Source organism: Xenopus tropicalis, chromosome 5 (genome assembly GCF_000004195.4).
Source record: "Xenopus tropicalis strain Nigerian chromosome 5, UCB_Xtro_10.0, whole genome shotgun sequence".
NCBI lineage: Eukaryota > Metazoa > Chordata > Amphibia > Anura > Pipidae > Xenopus > Xenopus tropicalis.
The window spans coordinates 7,411,349-7,434,929 of record NC_030681.2 but is presented as its reverse complement, the minus strand read 5'-3'; the positions used below and the strand labels follow the sequence as shown (position 1 = coordinate 7,434,929).

At 44.3% G+C, this 23,581-nt stretch overlaps 1 protein-coding gene across 4 annotated transcripts in view; it reads right to left on the bottom strand.

Annotated features, from left to right (window-relative positions):
- Positions 1–1,573: 1,573 nt before the first annotated feature.
- Positions 1,574–23,581, bottom strand: part of ehd3 (EH domain containing 3) — a 39,387-nt gene continuing 17,379 nt past the window's right edge. The window contains exons 4-8 of one of the 4 annotated variants that reach the window (XM_031901777.1): positions 17,587–17,634; positions 10,483–10,895; positions 8,084–8,248; positions 5,573–6,019; positions 1,574–1,687 (exon numbers count right to left, since the gene is read on the bottom strand). In XM_031901777.1, coding sequence (XP_031757637.1) covers positions 1,640–1,687; positions 5,573–6,019; positions 8,084–8,248; positions 10,483–10,895; positions 17,587–17,634 — 1,121 coding nt within the window. In that variant the 3' untranslated portion in view covers positions 1,574–1,639. 4 annotated transcript variants of the gene reach the window in all.

The window sequence follows — 23,581 nt, the reverse complement described above, 5'->3', positions numbered from 1 at the left end:
CATTTGCCCCAACCTTCCAAAGAGGCAGGTAAAATGGCAATAGATATGGAACTTGGGCCACCGGAGAGTCTGTGTGCAACCCAAGTGCATGATGGTATCTCCCCCAATCTATGAAACATACACGTCTATCATTAATACTAATTATGGGGGGGATTGATATCTTGGGTGGGTCTGATAACTGGGCAAAGCTCCATTCAGAATGTATTTAGCCAAACTCTTGTATTTGGCATCTCTTCATTGGCTCAGGTAGCCATCTTGGTTCAGACTGCACCAGAAGGACATGTTTTGAACCATGTCATAACCCTGTGATGTCAAACTTGCAGCCATTGGAGCACGAGCAGGCTGGGCCCCCAGCAACCAATAGGTCTAGTTTTATACTTTCCAAGACATTATCTCCAGTGGTTTCCAGGGCTTCCATAGGAGGCCCCAACAGTAAATCAAAGGCCCAGTTTTATGTACAGTAACTCTCTGGATACTCATAGAATAATATACCCTATATATATAAATATATCTATTTATATAAACTATAAGTATAGGGACACCCCCATGCACAAAGCCAGGTCTGTACAGAATTAGTTTGATGGGACTGGATGAAACTGACTGCACAGGGGCTTGAGGGAGGGGGGCCTTATTTGTGCCCTGGTTACCCCTGGAACTATAGCGGGGTGACTGTTACCCCAATGTTTCTATATATCTGTAACCTTGTTATGGGCTAAGGGCCAGTTAGGGGGGGATTTGGGGTGAGTGCTTATTTGGGCCCTGGGTACCCCTGGAACTATAGTGGGGTGACTGTTACCCCAATGTTTCTATATATCTGTAACCTTGTTATGGGCTAAGGGGGCCCAGCCTGAAGGCCAGTTAGGGGGGGATTTGGGGTGAGTGCTTATTTGTGCCCTGGGTACCCCTGGAACTATAGCAGGGTGACTGTTACCCCAATGTTTCTATATATCTGTAACCTTGTTATGGGCTAAGGGGGCCCAGCCTGAAGGCCAGTTGGGGGGGGGGATTTGGGGTGAGTGCTTATTTGTGCCCTGGGTACCCCTGGAACTATAGCGGGGTGACTGTTACCCCAATGTTTCTATATATCTGTAACCTTGTTATGGGCTAAGGGGGCCCAGCCTGATGGTTTAGTGAGTCATGTGACAAAATGACATCACTGAGCACCGTTTGTAAGAACATAATTTACAAGATACTCATGGCTCTGTGTGTTATATAGTAAACCTACTCCTTAAACAAGGGATAAAGTAAAGATAATGCATAGCCTCCTGTGTTATTACAATAATAAAGGGAAAGGCCTAGTGGGCCTGGGGCAGGGCTCTGGGGGATCATTATTACAGAATTGTCCCCCCTACTGTATCCATGATATAATAACAAAGGGAAAGCATTTCATGGCCCCTTGGCACAGAGGTGGAACATCTATGGGTACAACTGCCCCTGCAATGAGGCCCGGGGACTGCCGAAACATTTCTGGTGGGTTTATTAACCAAAAAACTCAGGTGTAAATGTTCCCCCACTAACACTGGGGCCCGGGCAGGGATCCTACACTGACCCTGGACACTCACACTCTCACAGATAATTAGAACCAAGACTTTAATGAAAGTAGAGAAGTAGAACTGGAGGGCCCGGCGTGCAGGCGAGTCTATCTGTGTGAGGCAGAACCTCGAGCAACGGAGTAAAATCTAGGCGCCTGGAACAGATAAAACAAGAGTTAATATTTATGCAATTCCTACCTGGGCAGTGCCCCCTGCCATCAGGCTTTCACTATCATTGTTACGGCTACACAAAACCTTATTAGAACTGCTTTCAGCTAACCTATTGTTTCTCCTACTCCCATGTAACTGGAGGAGTCCCAAGCCGGACTTGGATTTCTTACTATTGAGTGCTATTCTGATACCTACTGGGAGCTGCTATCTTGCTCCCTTCCCATTGTTCTGCTGATCGGCTGCTGGGGGGAGGGGGGGATATCACTCCAACTTGCAGCGCAGCAGTAAAGTGTGCCTGAGTCTGAGCTTTCAGCCAGCGCTACACATTAGAACTGCTTTCAGCTAACCTATTGTTTCTCCTACTCCCATGTAACTGGAGGAGTCCCAAGCCGGACTTGGATTTCTTACTATTGAGTGCTATTCTGATACCTACTGGGAGCTGCTATCTTGCTCCCTTCCCATTGTTCTGCTGATCGGCTGCTGGGGGGGGGGGTGGATATCCAACTTGCAGCGCAGCAGTAAAGTGTAAGTGAAGTTTATCAGAGCACAGGTCACATGAGGCTGCACTTTTACTATTCTTGTTACTTTGTATTACTTATATTTCTGTTCAGACCCTATTCTATTCATATTCCAGTTTCTCATTAGAACCACTGCCTTGTTGCTAGGGTAATCTGGACCCTAGCAACCATATAAATGCTAAAAATCCCAAACTGGGGAGTTTCTGAATATAAAACTTAAAAAAAAAAAAACACAAATAATACAAATTGTCTCAGAATAGCTCTCTATACAACATACTAAAATGGTCCAAAATCCCATTGTTGTATCGATTCTATTGGTCCTCTGCCATCATCAAATCACAGCTTTCCAATGGCCACATTCAGGTGCTTACATTCAATACAGTGACCTTAAAGGGAAACTACACCCCCAGAATGAATACTTACCCGACAGAATCTCCCCAAACTGGAATATATATATCAGTAAATATTGCCCTTTTATATCCTTTCCTTTGAGCCGCCATTTAGTGATGGGCTGTGTGCTCCCTCAGAGATCAGCTGACAGGAAGTGATGCAGCTCTAACTGTAACAGGAAGTAGTGTGGGAGCAAAAGACAGAACTCTGCTCATTCATTGGCTGATGGGGCCTAGCATGTATGTGTGCCTTGGCTTGTTTGTGTGCACTGTGACTCCTATGATCCCAGGGGGCGGCCCTTACAGCATGAACACATATGGGTTTCCCCAGAACCCACTGCTTCTTCCATTCATTTTCCAAAACATTAACCCTTCCAACCCCTCCCGCCCCTGGGGTCCATTCCCCAGATTTCAGCAGAATCTAGAGAACCATGAGTTCCAGGAATTGCTCCAATAAGAACACGGCACACAACAGATAAAATGTGTTAAGTATATATATATATATATTTTGAAAATAAGTTATTATATATCAGGCAACTCAAAGTAAGACTGGCGGAAAGGTTTGCCCAGTTAGCCCACTTCCCATTGTGGTGGCCCGTTTGGCTTTCATTGGCAGCTGCGGATCACATGGTTTCTGTAGCGCCTCTGAGACTGAGACTTCCATAATAAGGGCGTGGCCTTGTGCGCTCTAGCGTTTGTAGGCGGGACTCGCTTACTGAGGTGCAGGCAGCAAACGTTAGGGCGCATAAGGCCGCGCTGGAATGGAAGGGGCCCTCACATGTACAAACATAAGCACTGATTGGTTACATATATGTAATGTCCCCTGAAGTTCACTTACCCCCCCCACCTACTCACCTACCATCACATCAGCCATGTTTCCCCCCTATATCTTATATACAGGACATATTCACAGTTAATCAGACACATAGCTGGGACTACACAGTGTGAGCCCCCAATCAGTACCGGGGGGCTGGGTGATCCCAGGGGCTGGATAGCGGATCCCATTACCCACAATGCAGAGGGGGAGAGGAGAACGATACCTTGAAATGTATTTTATACAACTGATGCCCCTTGGGTTACATTTTACAACTCCCAGGCACCTTCTCAGCGTGGGTCAATGACAGAGGATCCAGTTTGGGGCAATTTCTTACTTTCTAATGCAACTGGATCTGATCTAAACTAATACGGGTACATGTACTTGGAATGCCAGGGCCTAGATGGCCCATCCGTGAAATATTTATTCTGCCTCTCAGCAAAGAGTCCCTGAAATGAGCAATTCAAGTAGTGGGTGGGCCTAGAGGACTCTGATGGAAGGGAGTTAGTGACTTAAGTAGTGGGCGGGCCTAGATGACTGTGATGGAAGGAAGTCAATGACATAAGTAGTGGGTGGGCCTAGATGACTGTGATGGAAGGAAGTCAATGACATAAGTAGTGGGTGGGCCTAAAGGACTCTGATGGAAGATAGTCAGTGACTTGAGTAGTGGGTGGGCCTAAAGGACTCTGATGGGAGTTTGTGACTTAAGTAGTGGGTGGGCCTAGAGGACTCTGATGGGAGTCAGTGACTTAAGTAGTGGGTGGGCCTAGAGGACTCTGATGGGAGTTAGTGACTTAAGTAGTGGGTGGGCCTAGAGGACTCTGATGGGAGTCAGTGACTTAAGTAGTGGGTGGGCCTAGAGGACTCTGATGGGAGTCAGAGACTTAAGTAGTGGGTGGGCCTAGAGGACTCTGATGGGAGTTAGTGACTTAAGTAGTGGGCCTAGAGGACTCTGATGGAAGGGAGTCAGTGACTTAAATAGTGGGTGGGCCTAGAGGACTCTGATGGGAGTTAGTGACTTAAGTAGTGGGTGGGCCTAGAGGACTCTGATGGGAGTCAGTGACTTAAGTAGTGGGTGGGCCTAGAGGACTCTGATGGGAGTCAGAGACTTAAGTAGTGGGTGGGCCTAGAGGACTCTGATGGGAGTCAGAGACTTAAGTAGTGGGTGGGCCTAGAGGACTCTGATGGGAATCAGTGACTTAAGTAGTGGGTTGGCCTAGAGGACTCTGATGGGAGTTAGTGACTTAAGTAGTGGGTGGGCCTAGAGGACTCTGATGGGAGTCAGTGACTTAAGTAGTGGGTTGGCCTAGAGGACTCTGATGGAAGGGAGTTAGTGACTTAAGTAGTGGGTGGGCCTAGAACACTGATGATGCAGATTATGTGGGGGCAGGGAGTCTCTGACTCAAGCAGTGGGTGGGACTAGTACAGGGGGAGGTGCAGGAAGCAAATGGCTGGACAACAATACTCTGATGGTATCTTACAGAATAACAACAGGGAATTTTGAAGAGCAACTATGTGTGTATATTTATATAAATAAAATGACCAATACTTAATTTATATTCTAATACGTGAACTGTTTAAGAATTTGATCAAACAAGAATATGTGCGAGTGAAAGATCCGCCTCTGTTGACTCGCTAATTTAATACATGATAAGGTTTAGTTCTCCTTTAACTTGCTATACTCATTAAAAGAGATTTTAGTTAAAAACAAATAGCCGAATACCTTGGGATAACCCAGCAGCCCCAGCATCAGTGCCCCGCCCACCAGTAACACTCTCCCCGCCCACAACACAATGAGGTATCCACCCCCCCCACCCACAGCATGAAAATAATAGAATACACAGCACGACTGGAGGGAACGGGGCGCCCCCCGGAGTCCACTTTCCCTCGGGGTTTAGTACGTGTAACGAGCATGAAAGCAATAGGGGTTACATTGTTAATGGAAGTTACATTTTGGTTCAGCATTTTGGATATAACGAAGGGCCACGGGGGCCCGTTTCACATTGGGGGTAACAGGTAACGAGGAGAAGTATTGGGGTCTCCATCTGGATTGGGCATTCTATTATTTTATTCATGCACCTTTCGCTTGGACGGGGGGAGGAGGTGACAAGGAAGGTCATTGGGAAGCTCGTGCCCCTCCAGTTTAACCTTAATGAGATGATTGGCTAAAGCAAATTCCTCATCGTCCAACATTCCGTCCTTGTCTATGTCGGCCAGTTTCCAGATCTTTCCCAGAACCGTGTTGGGCAGCTTGGACTTCACCATCTCTCTCTTGGCGTTGGCGCCCGTGACTTTTCCATTGACCGGAGAGAGGGTGTAAAAGATCTCATCGTACATGGGTTTGTCCCTGGAAACCACCCAATCGGCATCGTCGATCCCTTCTCCCGCACCCTCGCCGTATCCGTGGCCAAAGGGCCCATTCTGGGTTCCCTCAAAGGCTCCTCCTTTTACCACCTGAACTGGTTTCTGAGTCTCCTCCTGTCTGACCAGTACCATGAGGTGGGCAATATCGTGGGCAAGCATTTCATCCACTGTCTCCAGGAGCTTGTTCTTCAGTGGCTGGAACTTGTTAAAGTCTTGGGCCAGCAATAGATCCTGAAGGGCAGCAAAAATGATGGGTGAATAGCTTATTAAACACTATTGCACCCCTACCCATATGTATAAATACAAATATACAGAGAAGGAATGTTCTGGGCACACAATAAGCTGTACCCCCATACTGTACTGTCTATGGGAAACACTATGGCACCTCCTACCCATATGTATAAATACAAATATACAGAGAAGGAATGTTCTGGGCACACAATAAGCTGTACCCCCATACTGTACTGTCTAAGGGAAACACTATGGCACCTCCTACCCATATGTATAAATACAAATATACAGAGAAGGAATGTTCTGGGCACACAATAAGCTGTACCCCCATACTGTACTGTCTAAGGGAAACACTATGGCACCTCCTACCCATATGTATAAATACAAATATACAGAGAAGGAATGTTCTGGGCACACAATAAGCTGTACCCCCATACTGTACTGTCTAAGGGAAACACTATGGCACCTCCTACCCATATGTATAAATACAAATATACAGAGAAGGAATGTTCTGGGCACACAATAAGCTGTACCCCCATACTGTACTGTCTAAGGGAAACACTATGGCACCTCCTACCCATATGTATAAATACAAATATACAGAGAAGGAATGTTCTGGGCACACAATAAGCTGTACCCCCATACTGTACTGTCTAAGGGAAACACTATGGCACCTCCTACCCATATGTATAAATACAAATATACAGAGAAGGAATGTTCTGGGCACACAATAAGCTGTACCCCCATACTGTACTGTCTAAGGGAAACACTATGGCACCTCCTACCCCTATGTATAAATACAAATATACAGAGAAGGAATGTTCTGGGCACACAATAAGCTGTACCCCCATACTGTACTGTCTAAGGGAAACACTATGGCATCCCCTACCCATATGTATAAATACAAATATACAGAGAAGGAATGTTCTGGGCACACAATAAGCTGTACCCCCATACTGTACTGTCTAAGGGAAACACTATGGCACCTCCTACCCATATGTATAAATACAAATATACAGAGAAGGAATGTTCTGGGCACACAATAAGCTGTACCCCCATACTGTACTGTCTAAGGGAAACACTATGGCACCTCCTACCCATATGTATAAATACAAATATACAGAGAAGGAATGTTCTGGGCACACAATAAGCTGTACCCCCATACTGTACTGTCTAAGGGAAACACTATGGCACCTCCTACCCATATGTATAAATACAAATATACAGAGAAGGAATGTTCTGGGCACACAATAAGCTGTACCCCCATACTGTACTGTCTAAGGGAAACACTATGGCACCTCCTACCCATATGTATAAATACAAATATACAGAGAAGGAATGTTCTGGGCACACAATAAGCTGTACCCCCATACTGTACTGTCTAAAGGAAACACTATGGCACCTCCTACCCATATGTATAAATACAAATATACAGAGAAGGAATGTTCTGGGCACACAATAAGCTGTACCCCCATACTGTACTGTCTAAGGGAAACACTATGGCACCTCCTACCCATATGTATAAATACAAATATACAGAGAAGGAATGTTCTGGGCACACAATAAGCTGTACCCCCATACTGTACTGTCTAAGGGAAACACTATGGCACCTCCTACCCCTATGTATAAATACAAATATACAGAGAAGGAATGTTCTGGGCACACAATAAGCTGTACCCCCATACTGTACTGTCTAAGGGAAACACTATGGCATCCCCTACCCATATGTATAAATACAAATATACAGAGAAGGAATGTTCTGGGCACACAATAAGCTGTACCCCCATACTGTACTGTCTAAGGGAAACACTATGGCACCTCCTACCCATATGTATAAATACAAATATACAGAGAAGGAATGTTCTGGGCACACAATAAGCTGTACCCCCATACTGTACTGTCTAAGGGAAACACTATGGCACCCCCTACCCATATGTATAAATACAAATATACAGAGAAGGAATGTTCTGGGCACACAATAATCTGTACCCCCATACTGTACTGTCTAAGGGAAACACTATGGCACCTCCTAGGGTTGACAAAGATGTGGAATGTTTATTGTACCTGCATCTTCTTCAGGTTGGGGAAATCTCCCGGGGAGATCTGGTGCTCTCGTTCAATCCGGGCATAAATCTCTCCCAAACCAGCAACGAGCTCCTTCTTCTTGTTGTCCTTTCCAAACACGGCCGGCATCTCCTTCTTCAGAGAACTAATGATATAAGCGTGGACCTGGGGGGAACAATGGAAACAGGGATTTATTTAGCATTCTATAAACAGGCATTGCATTAATGGTCCCAGCACCATGATTGCCTTTAAAGGGGGGAATTGGGCTTAGTACAGGGGAATCCCTATGTGCCATAGTTTTATGGTATCTCTCTGTACAGGCTATGGGCAAACTTAGGGGGCTGTTCCTGCTGAATTGTGCTTAGTACAGGGGAATCCCTATGTGCCATAGTTTTATGGTATCTCTATGTACAGGCTATGGGCAAACTTAGGGGGCTGTTCCTGCTGAATTGTGCTTAGTACAGGGGAATCCTTATGTGCCATAGTTTTATGGTATCTCTCTGTACAGGTTATGAGCAAACTTAGGGGGCTGTTCCTGCTGAATTGTGCTTAGTACAGGGGAATCCCTATGTGCCATAGTTTTATGGTATCTCTCTGTACAGGCTATGAGCAAACTTAGGGGGCTGTTCCTGCTGAATTGTGCTTAGTACAGGGGAATCCCTATGTGCCATAGTTTTATGGTATCTCTCTGTACAGGCTATGAGCAAACTTAGGGGGCTGTTCCTGCTGAATTGTGCTTAGTACAGGGGAATCCCTATGTGCCATAGTTTTATTGTATATTCTATAAGGGAAGGGGCAGTATTACAAGGCTCAATACCAGGGAACCTACAAGACACGTAGCCGGAGCGACACAGTGAGTTCCCAGATGTTGGGAGAAAGCTTTCGGTTACTGGAATCCCTTCGGCCTGTGAGAATGGACGCAGGGCCCCGCGGCTGAGAAAGTACTTACAGAATGAGGATTCTAAGGGAAAGGAATGTCCCCAAAGTGCCGCTGAGCAGGAAGTGCCATTTCACAGGCCGAAATCCCTATATTTAGCCCAAATCACCGGTAAGAAGCCCAGATGGAAACAAACTGTCCTGTAACTTAAGTGCTGCTTCAAAAGAGTCGCTACAGGCCGCCGTCCCTAGAGACGCCATTCACTGCTTCCTGCGACTCCCCAGCCATACAGACGGGATCACTGCAGAACTGATTGCGAGCGAGCGCAGGAAATAGCAGCCGCGCAGCGCTGGCCAATGGAGGCGGCACCAACATTCCTACTCCCCAACTGCCACTCAGCCCTGGCTTTATTGTCTTTTATCTATAGGATACGTGGAACTAGCGCTTCCATTATTCCCTGACATTATGGAGCTCTTTTATTTTATTAAAGGGGAAATATCCCTAAACTCTTTTATACATCATGTCTGGGCTGTTTGTAGGTGGTGGTGCCCCTTTAAAAAACAGTGTAACAGAATCTACCTCTTCCCAGGCCCGTTCACCTGTTTATAAAGCCCCAATGTATTCTGCACATTGTTTCATAAGTCAGAGCCAGCAGGGCAATTATTGCTGCCTGTATTCTGTACTTAAACTGTACTTAAAGGATAAGTAAGCCTTTTATTTTAAAATCACCTAAAATTACTCTGTACAGCCCCCAGAATAACATACCCTTCTCCCTGCATGCAGATTTATTTTGTTTCTCTATTACAAGTAGTTGAACTGCAGCTCTTTTACTGACTTCCTTGTCTAGCATGAAGCCCCGCCCTCTTTTGCTTTCTGAGCCCTTCTTCTCTCCCTGACTATAATGCAGGATTGGACTGGGGGGTGCAGGGCCCACCGGGGCTCCCACCCCAGGGGCTCTGCAGGTGCCCCTGCCGGCTGTGTCCCCTAACCCCCCCTCCCCCGCAGGGGCCACCCTAACCCCCCCACAGGGTCCCCCACCAATGTCCTCCCCTGATCGAGTGTAAATTTAACGCGTCAGGGGAGGAACGGTCGGGCAGGGGGAGCACTGGCAAGGGTCGGGTCTGGGCCGCCGGGGCCCACCGGGATTTTTCGGCCCAGTCCGACCCTGCTATTATGACATCAAAGAGGTTCCTACTGGGCATGCTCACTGCTTCTGCTCCAATTAAAATCAATCAGGCATGCACAGTAGGCACATTGTTGATGTCATTATAGTCAGAGAGGGAAGGAGGGCTCAGAAAGCAAAAGGGGGTGGAGCTTTACACTAGAAAAGGAAGTAACTAAAAGAACTTCTATTCAGTTGTTTGTAATAGAGAAACAAAATAAATGGATGGATTCAGGAAGAAAAGTATGTTATTCTGGGGGGTGAACTTATTCTTTCAGTTATAGTTTCCCTTGAAAGAATTTCTGTATCCAATAAGAATCATATTTACGTTAGAAGTGAGCAACATAAAGTACCACATACCTTTGCCAGTCGGGCTCGTTTGATAAGGTCGTTAAGCTTCCTGAGCGCCGCGTTTCGCGGCAGACTCTGGATATCCCGGAACAGATCTTGCTCTTCAGCCTCAAACAGCTTGCGGTTGTCAGGGATGAGGAGTGGGTGGGACCAGAAAGAGCCAATGTAGACCCGGATGACCTCCGGCGTGTTGACGATCTTACCCAGGGACCACATGAGGGCGCCGTAAACCCTCATCAGCTGCTGGGTCTCGATCTGGTCGGCTTTGTTGAGGACCACCCGCATTTTGTCTTCGTGGTTCTTCAGGGCCTTTATGACTTCCGAGAACTCGTCGGAGATGTCCAGCTTGTGCGCGTCGAACAGGAGGATGATCCGGTCGACTCGTTCCGCAAACCATTCCAGAACGGCCGCAAAGTCATATCCTGAAACGGGAACAATAAGTTCATTAACAACGGCCCCCAATGGGGCATAAATACCGATCATTCACATTAGCAAATGGCAGTCACTGCTCCCACTCACTACACGTACAAAATGGCGTCCTGCTCGGGCGTGGCATCCTCTAGGCACCCCAAACCATTGCCAAGAGAGGAGAAGGCGTGGCCTCAACACTGAACATCAGTTAAATGACTCAATCTTTATTTGGGATCACATAAAACATCAGTATCAGACGCCTGACGCGTTTCGGGCATCAGTCAAAATAAAGATGAGCTAAAATATTTTCAGTCTTCATACCCCCAAACAATGTCGGTCTCTATACAAATATACTGCATAAACAGCTCATATGTAAAACCCTGCTTCATCTAAATAAACCATTTTCATATAAATATACTTATTTAGCAGTATGTGCCATTGGGTAATCCTAAATAGGAAACTGCCATTTTAGGTACTAAGGGCCGCCCCCTGGGATCATAGGAGTCACAGTGCACACAAACAAGCCAAGGCACACATACATGCTAGGCCCCATCAGCCAATGAATGGACAGAGTTCTGCCTTTTGCTCTCACACTACTTCCTGTTACAGTTAGAGCTGCATCACTTCCTGTCAGCTGATCTCTGAGGGAGCACACAGCCCATCACTAAATGGCGGCTCAAGGGAAAGGATGTAAAAGGGCAATATTTACTGATATATATATTCCAGTTTGGGGAGAGTCTTTAATAGGCCACTTAATATGATATAAACTGCCTGTTGGTTACGTATTCATTCTGGGGGTTTAGTTTCCCTTTAAGAGCAGGACTGCTGCTTACAATGGGTATCAGACAGTTATATTTATGGGGATCATGATAATAAACATGTTTACACTAGAATGCATTTCTCTTTTAGAAAGAACATTTCCGGGATTATTGGCCCTGCCTATACACTTAAACATTTGGTTTGTCCCAGAGACTCCCAGGGCCCATAAGTCATTCTGTTCTATTGGTGCCTGTAATCCTTGAACCCTGAGCTCCTCTTCCTCTCTGATAATGAGATAAATTGGGACTGGGCTCTGGGAAACACAAACTTACTAGAAACACTATATAAATATACATTTCCCTATGGGACCAAACTGTAAATTATATCCTTATAAATGGTGCTTAGTGATGTCATCAGTTATAATCGGAGCTTAGTGATGTGATTTATTCACTAAATATTAGAAGGAACTCCTCGGGGGCTTATAATATCCCTATATGTTACAATAGGGGGTACTTTATTCACTATATATTATAAGGAACTCCTCGGGGGCTTATAATATCCCTATATGTTACAATAGGGGGCACTTTATTCACTATATATTATAAGGAACTCCTCGGGGGCTTATAATATCCCTATATGTTACAATAGGGGGTACTTTATTCACTATATATTATAAGGAATTCCACGGGGACTTATAATATCCCTATATGTTACAATAGGGGGTACTTTATTCACTATATATTATAAGGAACCCCTCGGGGGCTTATAATATCCCTATATGTTACAATAGGGGGTACTTTATTCACTATATATTATAAGGAACCCCTCGGGGGCTTATAATATCCCTATATGTTACAATATGGGGCACTTTATTCACTATATAAGGAACTCCTTGGGGGCTTATAATATCCCTATATGTTACAATAGGGGGTACTTTATTCACTATATATTATAAGGAACTCCTCGGGGACTTATAATATCCCTATATGTTACAATAGGGGGTACTTTATTCACTATATATTATAAGGAACTCCTCGGGGACTTATAATATCCCTATATGTTACAATAGGGGGTACTTTATTCACTATATATTATAAGGAACCCCTCGGGGGCTTATAATATCCCTATATGTTACAATAGGGGGCACTTTATCCACTATATATTATAAGGAACTCCTCTGGGGCTTATAATATCCCTATATGTTACAATAGGGGGTACTTTATTCCCTATATATTATAAGGAACCCCTCGGGGGCTTATAATATCCCTATATGTTACAATAGGGGGCACTTTATCCACTATATATTATAAGGAATGTGAGAGACGAGAGAGACGAGAGAGAGACGAGAGAGAGACGAGAGCGAGGCCTCTTGTCTAATCAGCATCTCCCTCTCATTAGTGTCTGTACAGGAAACCGTATTGTTTGGCTGAGTGTTTGTGTGACACACAGATTGGCCCATTAGAGCAGAAATGACTCACAAGAGAATTGGATAACGAGGGATGATCAAGTAAACAGTGTCGGCTACACGGAGCTACGGAGTCCGTCACTTTCCCCATTATACTCTATACATTATTAAAGGGGACTTACTACACTGGCCACTTTAACTGTGTTACTGCAGAACTGCTCACTTAGTTAGTATGCGGAAGGCTTCACCAATCAGAAGCCTCCTGAGTGCATTCTGCTCATAATCGCTATGTCACAGGTATAAGACCAGTTATCCAGAATGCTCGGGACCAAGGGTATTCCGGATAAGGGGTCTTTCCATAAATTGGAACTCCTTACCTTAAGTCTACTAAAAAATCAATAAAACATGAAATAAACCCAATAGGGCTGTTCTGCCCCCAATAAGGGGTAATTATATCTTAGTTGGGATCAAGTACAGGTACTGTTTTATTATTAAAGAGAAAAGGGAATCATTTAACCATGAAATAAACCCAATAGGGCTGTTCTGCCCCAATAAGGGGTAATTATATCTTAGTTGGGATCAAGTACAGGTACTGTTTTATTATTACAGAGAAAAGGGAATCATTTAACCATGAAATAAACCCAATAGGGCTGTTCTGCCCCAATAAGGGGTAATTATATCTTAGTTGGGATCAAGTACAGGTACTGTTTTATTATTACAGAGAAAAGGGAATCATTTAACCATTAAATAAACCCAATAGGGCTGTTCTGCCCCCAATAAGGGGTAATTATATCTTAGTTGGGATCAAGTACAGGTACTGTTTTATTATTACAGAGAAAAGGGAATCAGTTTTAAAATTCTGAATTATTTGATTAAAATGGAGTCTATGGGAGACGGGCTTTCTGTAATTCGGAGCTTTCTGGATAACGGGTTTCCAGATAAGGGATCCTATACCTGTATATTCTAACAGAAATCAGTGCAGTCTGCATCAGAATTGATTTACAATCAGCCCTGTAGCATCAGCTTCTATGGCAAATAAACCTCAATTTCTGTTGATGATTTTCCACACCCCCTAAGCTTTTCAGCAGCAGCCCAGAGCCCACTGAGCACGTGCAGTGCCACTGACACACAGAAGATGGCCTAACAAGATCCAAGATGGAGAACTGCTGGGGGCAACTTTCATCATTACTGTTATAGGGCTGCTGAACCTCTGGGCTGTACAGTAAATTCAGTGTATAAAATACAGCATTTCTAGCCTTATTCTTAGGCTTAAGTTCCCCTTTAAACTTGTCAGATTTACTCAGAAGTCCAAAAATGCCTGAAACTAAGAGAAAATCGTTGGAACTGTATGTGCGAGTGTAGCGCCAGTTCCACGAGGGGAAATCGTTACATGCGGAGCCAATTAAAGCAAAGGGCAGCTGCCACTTCTCAGTCGGGGAGAGAACAGATTTCACTTGGCCAGCGGGTCGCTCTCAGCGGACAGAACCAAATAAACTGCCGCGTCAGTTACTTTTTAACAGGGGCCAGGGAACACAATAGTGGCGCTTAGCAAAACAAGCGCGCGGGCAGGGGGCCTGGTGTTGTTACAGGATAAAGCCCGAGTGACAGGCATTAAACATCCTGAGCTCACAATGTCACCGGGGCTGCTGACATCCCCCTCCCCGAGAACTATGGGTAAGAGAACAACAGGATAAGTCCATTCACAATGCCAGTTAGGGATCATCCCACAGATAATAGGAAGGAAAATTCCTGCATTCAGCACCCTGGCATCCTCTGTGCCCAGAGCATGGAATAAATACACAGCGAAGGAATGTTCTGGGCACACAATAAGCTGTACCCCCATACTGTACTGTCTAAGGGAAACACTATGGCACCTCCTACCCATATGTATAAATACAAATATACAGAGAAGGAATGTTCTGGGCACACAATAAGCTGTACCCCCATACTGTACTGTCTAAGGGAAACACTATGGCACCCCCTACCCATATGTATAAATACAAATATACAGAGAAGGAATGTTCTGGGCACACAATAAGCTGTACCCCCATACTGTACTGTCTAAGGGAAACACTATGGCACCCCCTACCCATATGTATAAATACAAATATACAAAGAAGGAATGTTCTGGGCACACAATAAGCTGTACCCCCATACTGTACTGTCTAAGGGAAACACTATGGCACCCCCTACCCATATGTATAACTACAAATATACAGAGAAGGAATGTTCTGGGCACACAATAAGCTGTACCCCCATACTGTACTGTCTAAGGGAAACACTATGGCACCCCCTACCCATATGTATAACTACAAATATACAGAGAAGGAATGTTCTGGGCACACAATAAGCTGTACCCCCATACTGTACTGTCTAAGGGAAACACTATGGCACCCCCTACCCATATGTATAAATACAAATATACAGAGAGGGAATGTTCTGGGCACACAATAAGCTGTACCCCCATACTGTACTGTCTAAGGGAAACACTATGGCACCTCCTCCCCATATGTATAAATACAAATATACGGAGAGGGAATGTTCTGGGCACACAATAAGCTGTACCCCCATACTGTACTGTCTAAGGGAAACACTATGGCACCCCCTACCCATATGTATAAATACAAATACAGTGGAGGAAATAATTATTTGACCCCTCACTGATTTTGTAAGTTTGTCCAATGACAAAGAAATGAAAAGTCTCAGAACAGTATCATTTCAATGGTAGGTTTAACAGTGGCAGATAGCACATCAAAAGGAAAATCGAAAAAATAACTTTAAATAAAAGATAGCAACTGATTTGCATTTCATTGAGTGAAATAAGTTTTTGAACCCTCTAACAAAAAAAGACTTAATACTTAGTGGAAAAACCCTTGTTTGCAAGCACAGAGGCCAAACGTTTCTTGTAATTGATGAGCAAGTTTGCGCACATTTTAGGAGGAATGTTGGTCCCACTCCTCTTTGCAGATCATCTCTAAATCCCTAAGGTTTCTGTCTCTGTGCAACTCTGAGCTTGAGCTCCCTCCATAGGTTTTCTATTGGATTAAGGTCCGGAGACTGACTAGGCCACTCCATGACCTTAATGTGCTTCTTCTTGAGCCACTCCTTTGTTGCCTTTGCTGTATGTTTTGGGTCATTGTCGTGCTGGAACACCCATCCACGACCCATTTTCAGTTTCCTGGCAGAGGGAAGGAGGTTGTCGTTCAGGATTTCACGATACATGGCTCCGTCCATTTTCCCGTTAATGCGAATAAGTTGTCCTGTGCCCTTAGCAGAAAAACACCCCCAAAGCAAAATGTTTCCCCCCCATGCTTGACGGTGGGGACGGTGTTTTGGGGGTCATAGGCAGCATTTTTCTTCCTCCAAACACAGCGAGTTGAGTTAATGCCAAAGAGCTCTATTTTGGTCTCATCAGACCACAGCACCTTCTCCCAGTCACTCACAGAATCATTCAGGTGTTCATTGGCAAACTTCAGACGGGCCTGCACATGTGCCTTCTTGAGCAGGGGGACCTTGCGAGCCCTGCAGGATTTTAATCCATTGCGGTGTAATGTGTTTCCAATGGTTTTCTTGGTGACTGTGGTCCCTGCTAATTTGAGGTCATTAACTAACTCCTCCCATGTAGTTCCAGGATGCTTTTTCACCTTTCTCAGAATCATTGACACCCCACGAGGTGAGATCTTGCGTGGAGCCCCAGAGCGAGGTCGATTGATGGTCATTTTGTGCTCCTTCCATTTTCCAACAATCGCACCAACAGTTGTCACCTTCTCTCCCAGCTTCTTGCTAATGGTTTTGTAGCCCATTCCAGCCTTGTGCAGGTCTACAATTTTGTCTCTGACATCCTTGGACAGCTCTTTGGTCTTTCCCATGTTGGAGAGTTTGGAGTCTGCTTGATTGATTGATTCTGTGGACAGGTGTCTTTTATACAGGTGACTAGTTAAGACAGGTGTCCTTAATGAGGTTGACTAATTGAGTAGAAGTGTCTAACCACTCTGTGGGAGCCAGAACTCTTAATGGTTGGTAGGGGTTCAAAAACTTATTTCACTCAATGAAATGCAAATCAGTTGCTATCTTTTATTTAAAGTTATTTTTTCGATTTTCCTTTTGATGTGCTATCTGCCACTGTTAAAATAAACCTACCATTGAAATGATACTGTTCTGAGACTTTTCATTTCTTTGTCATTGGACAAACTTACAAAATCAGTGAGGGGTCAAATAATTATTTCCTCCACTGTATACAGAGAAGGAAGGCACTGGTATATAAATTGTGTGTATTATAAGGGAAGCCTGGCAGTTAGGTAGCTGTGTGTGACATTATTGGCACAATACATTAATAATATAAATACATATTAGATCAGCAAATAAACCCGGTTCCAATGCAATAGGTGCATCTGGCTATTGCATCTGATTGCCGCCATTGCAGCAGTCGGTCAGTAACAGCAATGGTTAAATTTCAGTAGTCAGAACAGTTAATGCAAAACTGTCAGTCCATGCAGGTTCCAGCGGCAGGGGGTTAAGGCATTAATGCTATGGAATACCTCCGTACGTGCATCTGCGCAGCCCGCTATAGCCACTCTCCTCTCGCTCTGGACAAGGAAACAGAACACACACACAATGAAAAGATACCCTTGTAGAGTGTAAGCTCTTTAGGGCAGGGCTCTCTATCTCCTGTATCAGTTACTGATTGCTTTATATGTTACTCTGTATGTCCAATGTATGGAACCCACTTATTGTACAGCGCTGCGGGGTATGTTGGCGCTTTATAAATAAATGTTAATAATAATAATAATAATAATACACCGGTGAGATATGAGGGGTCTTGCCTAGGAAGCCATGATTAAAGGGGAAATCCGCCACCCCAAAGCTATAAAATATACATTCACAATGGCTTTAGATTCATTTATAAATGAAATTGCTAGTGACTGTTTATATTCTCCTCACTGCTGGTTCCGACTGCAGACACATTGTAGACAGCATCAGAAATCCAGAAAGGAACAGACCGACATGTAAATAGCAATTACCTTTACACGTAGCTTTCAAACCATTATGGATGTGTAAATGGTAAGTTTTTTTTTTTACTGTGCAAAAACAGCTTTTGGGTGGAGTTCCCCTTTATGGATTTTACTCTCAGGTCTCTGCCGTCAGTCGTTAGGCCTAAATGGCATCTCACTGGTGCAACTGTCAACTACCTAAAACACTATGCCTTCAGGAAGGGGATACTGGCTCAGCCTGCCTGTTGCAAGTTGTCTGGCTACCCATGTCCATATAATATCCCTAATCCTCCTATTATGTTATAATCTCAATACAAAAGCTATATGTGCCGCCTGGGAGAGGGGTGTTGTATACAAGGTTATTGGCCTATGGAAAAACTACTTACAGGCCCATTTCTAGTTCTTACTGACATTGGAGCAGTTAATGGGAGCCCCATATAATATTCCTTAGCATCCTATTATGTTATAATCTCAATACAAAAGCTATATGTGCTACCTGGGAGAGTGGTGCTGTATACAAGGTTATTGGCCTATGGAACAACTACTTACAGGCCCTTTTCTAGTTCTTACTGACATTGGAGCAGTTACTGGGACCCCCATAAAATATCCCTTAGCCTCCTATTATGTTATAATCTCAATACAGAAGCTATATGTGCCGCCTGGGAGAGGGGTGTTGTATGCAAGGTTATTGGCCTATGGAACAACTACTTACAGGCCCATTTCTAGTTCTTACTGACATCGGAGCAGTTAATGGGAGCCCCAAAAGTATTTAGGTTAAGTCATGTGACTTTAGCTACTCAGCAATTGGCTGCAATGATAAATATGTGCAGCAATAAATACTATTGGCTACATGTGTATTTCTGCCACAGTGGGACACGATTGGCTTCCTGTCGTCCAATCACACAGCGGTGCCGCCGTCATAAGAGCCCAGTTCCAAAGTTTCTCCTTTATTCTCAGCTTGCTGCCCCAGGGGGGTAAAGCCACAGGGCGGCCCCCCACCCCTCATAATAAACACAGCTGAGGGAAGAAGAGTTCCTTGTGTGTACTAACCAGCACTTAAAGGGGAACTTCACTAAAAGAATGCCCCGTGTGATTCTCCTTCTTCCCTGACTTATCACAGCACTGTGGAAACTGGAGTCTTTTTGCAAGCTGAGCTGCTACGTTCCATTGCCCGCCTTTGAAAGCCGAGTACAAAGCACTTTCCCTACTACGTGAGAATGAATGACCCCTGGGCAAAACACGTTAATGGAGATGTTAAGTTCAACACCAGGGTACGACCTGAATACGGAAGGGAAAGGCACCCACTTGTCACGGACTCCAGTAGCGGAATGTGGGGGGGGGGGGGGCAAGGTGGGGCCATTACCAGGGTGCAGATATAATAACTCTGTAGGCAGTGGGTGGGCTGGGGCAGAATGTGGCGCGGGCATTAAGTGAGTGTAAGATTCCAGGGATTCAACATGGCACAGAGATCGGAAAAATCTTCAATGCAGGATGATGATGATGATGATGGTGAGTGGGTCAGACACAGGGAAGGAATCCCCTACATTTATCTGCTCCTTTTTGGCAGGCAGTCACTAATTCCATCTTCTTTATTTAACCCTTGCAGGGCCACAACGTGTTTCCCTTGCTATGGGTCTCCTTTGTAGAAGGCATGTAGGTGAAGGTGAGACAGCAGGGCTGCAAAGAACAACTGTCTCCCCAAAATTCCTTGTCTGTCCGAGCTCGGGGCCCCTCTGTGCTTCCCTCGGCCCCTGCCCCCTCTATAGCCACAGACTGGGCACCAATTGGCTGCGTATATGGTTTGTGTTTTATATTTGCACTGCAAACTGTCAGCGGGGGTACACACAGCACTTTTAGGGGTCCAACTAGGAAGCTTGTGTTTTTGTATAATGTGTGGCCATATGTAAGGTTTCTTTCATGTTGCTGAGGAGGCTGATGGGAGCTAACTGTTGATTGGTTGCTAGGAGTTTCTGCACGGTGCCCGTGTTAGTAAATAAAGGGCATTTAGTCAGAGCGGATCATGTTGGCAGGGATGGGTATGAGATTGTGCCAGCTGCCGGCAAACAGAGCCGGTTACACCGTATATAAAGGGATTAATGACCCTCAGCAAACAAACATTTGGCTTAGTAGCACAAACTGCATCTGAGTCTAAATAGTTTGACTTAAAGCAGCTGCAGCCCTATAACTCCCAGGCTCTTGGGAAGCCACCCTCATTGGACATATTTAAAGGAGAAGTAAACCCCATATTAGGTAAGAGGGTCACTGCACAGGCCACCACCCCCAACTGCACCGGCAGAGCCCCACAAGGGCCCCCCACTTCTCCAGACACATTTCATTCTAGTATACTGAGTAGCCAACCATATATCCTTACAGCTATTGTATTTGGTTGAGTATGGGGGTACAGCTTATTGTGTGCCCAGGACATTCCTTCTCTGTATATTTGTATTTATACATATGGGTAGGGGGTGCCATAGTGTTTCCCTTAGACAGTACAGTATGGGGGTACAGCTTATTGTGTACCCAGAACATTCCTTCTCTGTATATTTGTATTTATACATATGGGTAGGGGGTGCCATAGTGTTTCCCTTAGACAGTACAGTATGGGGGTACAGCTTATTGTGTGCCCAGGACATTCCTTCTCTGTATATTTGTATTTATACATATGGGTAGGGGGTGCCATAGTGTTTCCCTTAGACAGTACAGTATGGGGGTACAGCTTATTGTGTACCCAGAACATTCCTTCTCTGTATATTTGTATTTATACATATGGGTAGGGGTGCCATAGTGTTTCCCTTAGACAGTACAGTATGGGGGTACAGCTTATTGTGTGCCCAGGACATTCCTTCTCTGTATATTTGTATTTATACATATGGGTAGGGGGTGCCATAGTGTTTCCCTTAGACAGTACAGTATGGGGGTACAGCTTATTGTGTACCCAGAACATTCCTTCTCTGTATATTTGTATTTATACATATGGGTAGGGGGTGCCATAGTGTTTCCCTTAGGCAGTACAGTATGGGGGTACAGCTTATTGTGTGCCCAGAACATTCCTTCTCTGTATATTTGTATTTATACATATGGGTAGGAGGTGCCATAGTGTTTCCCTTAGACAGTACAGTATGGGGGTACAGCTTATTGTGTGCCCAGGACATTCCTTCTCTGTATATTTGTATTTATACATATGGGTAGGGGTGCCATAGTGTTTCCCTTAGACAGTACAGTATGGGGGTACAGCTTATTGTGTACCCAGAACATTCCTTCTCTGTATATTTGTATTTATACATATGGGTAGGGGGTGCCATAGTGTTTCCCTTAGACAGTACAGTATGGGGGTACAGCTTATTGTGTGCCCAGAACATTCCTTCTCTGTATATTTGTATTTATACATATGGGTAGGAGGTGCCGTAGTGTTTCCCTTAGACAGTACAGTATGGGGGTACAGCTTATTGTGTGCCCAGAACATTCCTTCTCTGTATATTTGTATTTATACATATGGGTAGGGGGTGCCATAGTGTTTCCCTTAGGCAGTACAGTATGGGGGTACAGCTTATTGTGTGCCCAGAACATTCCTTCTCTGTATATTTGTATTTATACATATGGGTAGGGGGTGCCATAGTGTTTCCCTTAGACAGTACAGTATGGGGGTACAGATTATTGTGTGCCCAGAACATTCCTTCTCTGTATATTTGTATTTATACATATGGGTAGGGGGTGCCATAGTGTTTCCCTTAGACAGTACAGTATGGGGGTACAGATTATTGTGTGCCCAGAACATTCCTTCTCTGTATATTTGTATTTATACATATGGGTAGGGGGTGCCATAGTGTTTCCCTTAGACAGTACAGTATGGGGGTACAGCTTATTGTGTGCCCAGAACATTCCTTCTCTGTATATTTGTATTTATACATATGGGTAGGGGGTGCCATAGTGTTTCCCTTAGACAGTACAGTATGGGGTACAGCTTATTGTGTGCCAGAACATTCCTTCTCTGTATATTTGTATTTATACATATGGGTAGGGGGTGCCATAGTGTTTCCCTTAGACAGTACAGTATGGGGGTACAGCTTATTGTGTGCCCAGAACATTCCTTCTCTGTATATTTGTATTTATACATATGGGTAGGGGGTGCCATAGTGTTTCCCTTAGACAGTACAGTATGGGGGTACAGCTTATTGTGTGCCCAGAACATTCCTTCTCTGTATATATGGATGGGAGGTGCCATACTGCTTGCCATATATATTTGTCCTGTATTAACTCAATGCACCCTGGGAGTTCTAGGTCAGTAGCAGCCAATGAGCTTCAGCGCTGTATTTCACATGGTGCTCAGCTAATGGCACAATCAGTTACTGAGCCCCATTTGTATTGGGGGCCCCTGAGCCGCGAGAGACCTGACAATAAGAAAGAGATTAGAGCGGAGAGAGACACAAAGGCTTGAGAGAGACGGGGAAGGAAGGGCAGCGAGTGATACGGGAGAGAAGAATAAAGAATAATAACAGAGCGTCTGTGACAGAATTACTAATGGGGAATTCATACACAATCCTCATGATAACAAAGCAGCACAAATGAAGTGTTTTTAAAAAAAGAAATAAAAAAACCCCAGGGCAGCAAAAAAGTGCCATCGGGGATAATAATAATATTAATAAGTGGTTAAACTGGGGCAGAGGGGGGGGGGCACGGCACAGAGAGGGTTAAAACACGTCACTTTTCAAAAACAATAACAAGAGCAACATCAGCAACTCCACATCCTTCCCCCAGAGGCACATTATACACACGCATGTACCCATATACACACACACACACATATATATATATACACACACATATACGCACGTATATACACACGGTTACATATATTTATATATATATACACACACACACATATACACACAGTTACATGTACATATATACAGTATACACACACACACACACGTATACACACGCAGTTACATGTATATATACACACACATATATACACACAGCTACATATATACACACACACACATATATACACACACGTATACACACGCAGTTACATGTATATATATTTACACACACGTATATACACACAGTTACACACACACATATATATATATATACACACACGTATACACACAGTAACATATATATATATTTACACACACGTATATACACACAGTTACACACACATATATATATATACACACACGTATACACACAGTAACATATATATATATTTACACACACGTATATACACACAGTTACACACACATATATATATATACACACACGTATACACACAGTAACATATATATATATATTTACACACACGTATATACACACAGTTACACACACACACATATATATATATATACACACACGTATATACACACACATGCACACTAAGGCACACTTCATTTCTATTACAAGTATGGCATCTCTTAACCGAAAACCCTTTTCAGAAAGCTCTAAATTACAGGAAGGCCATTATCTCCCATAAACCCATAATAAGCAAATACTACATTTTAAACCTGATTAATAAAACAGTACCGTGTAGGTTCTATAT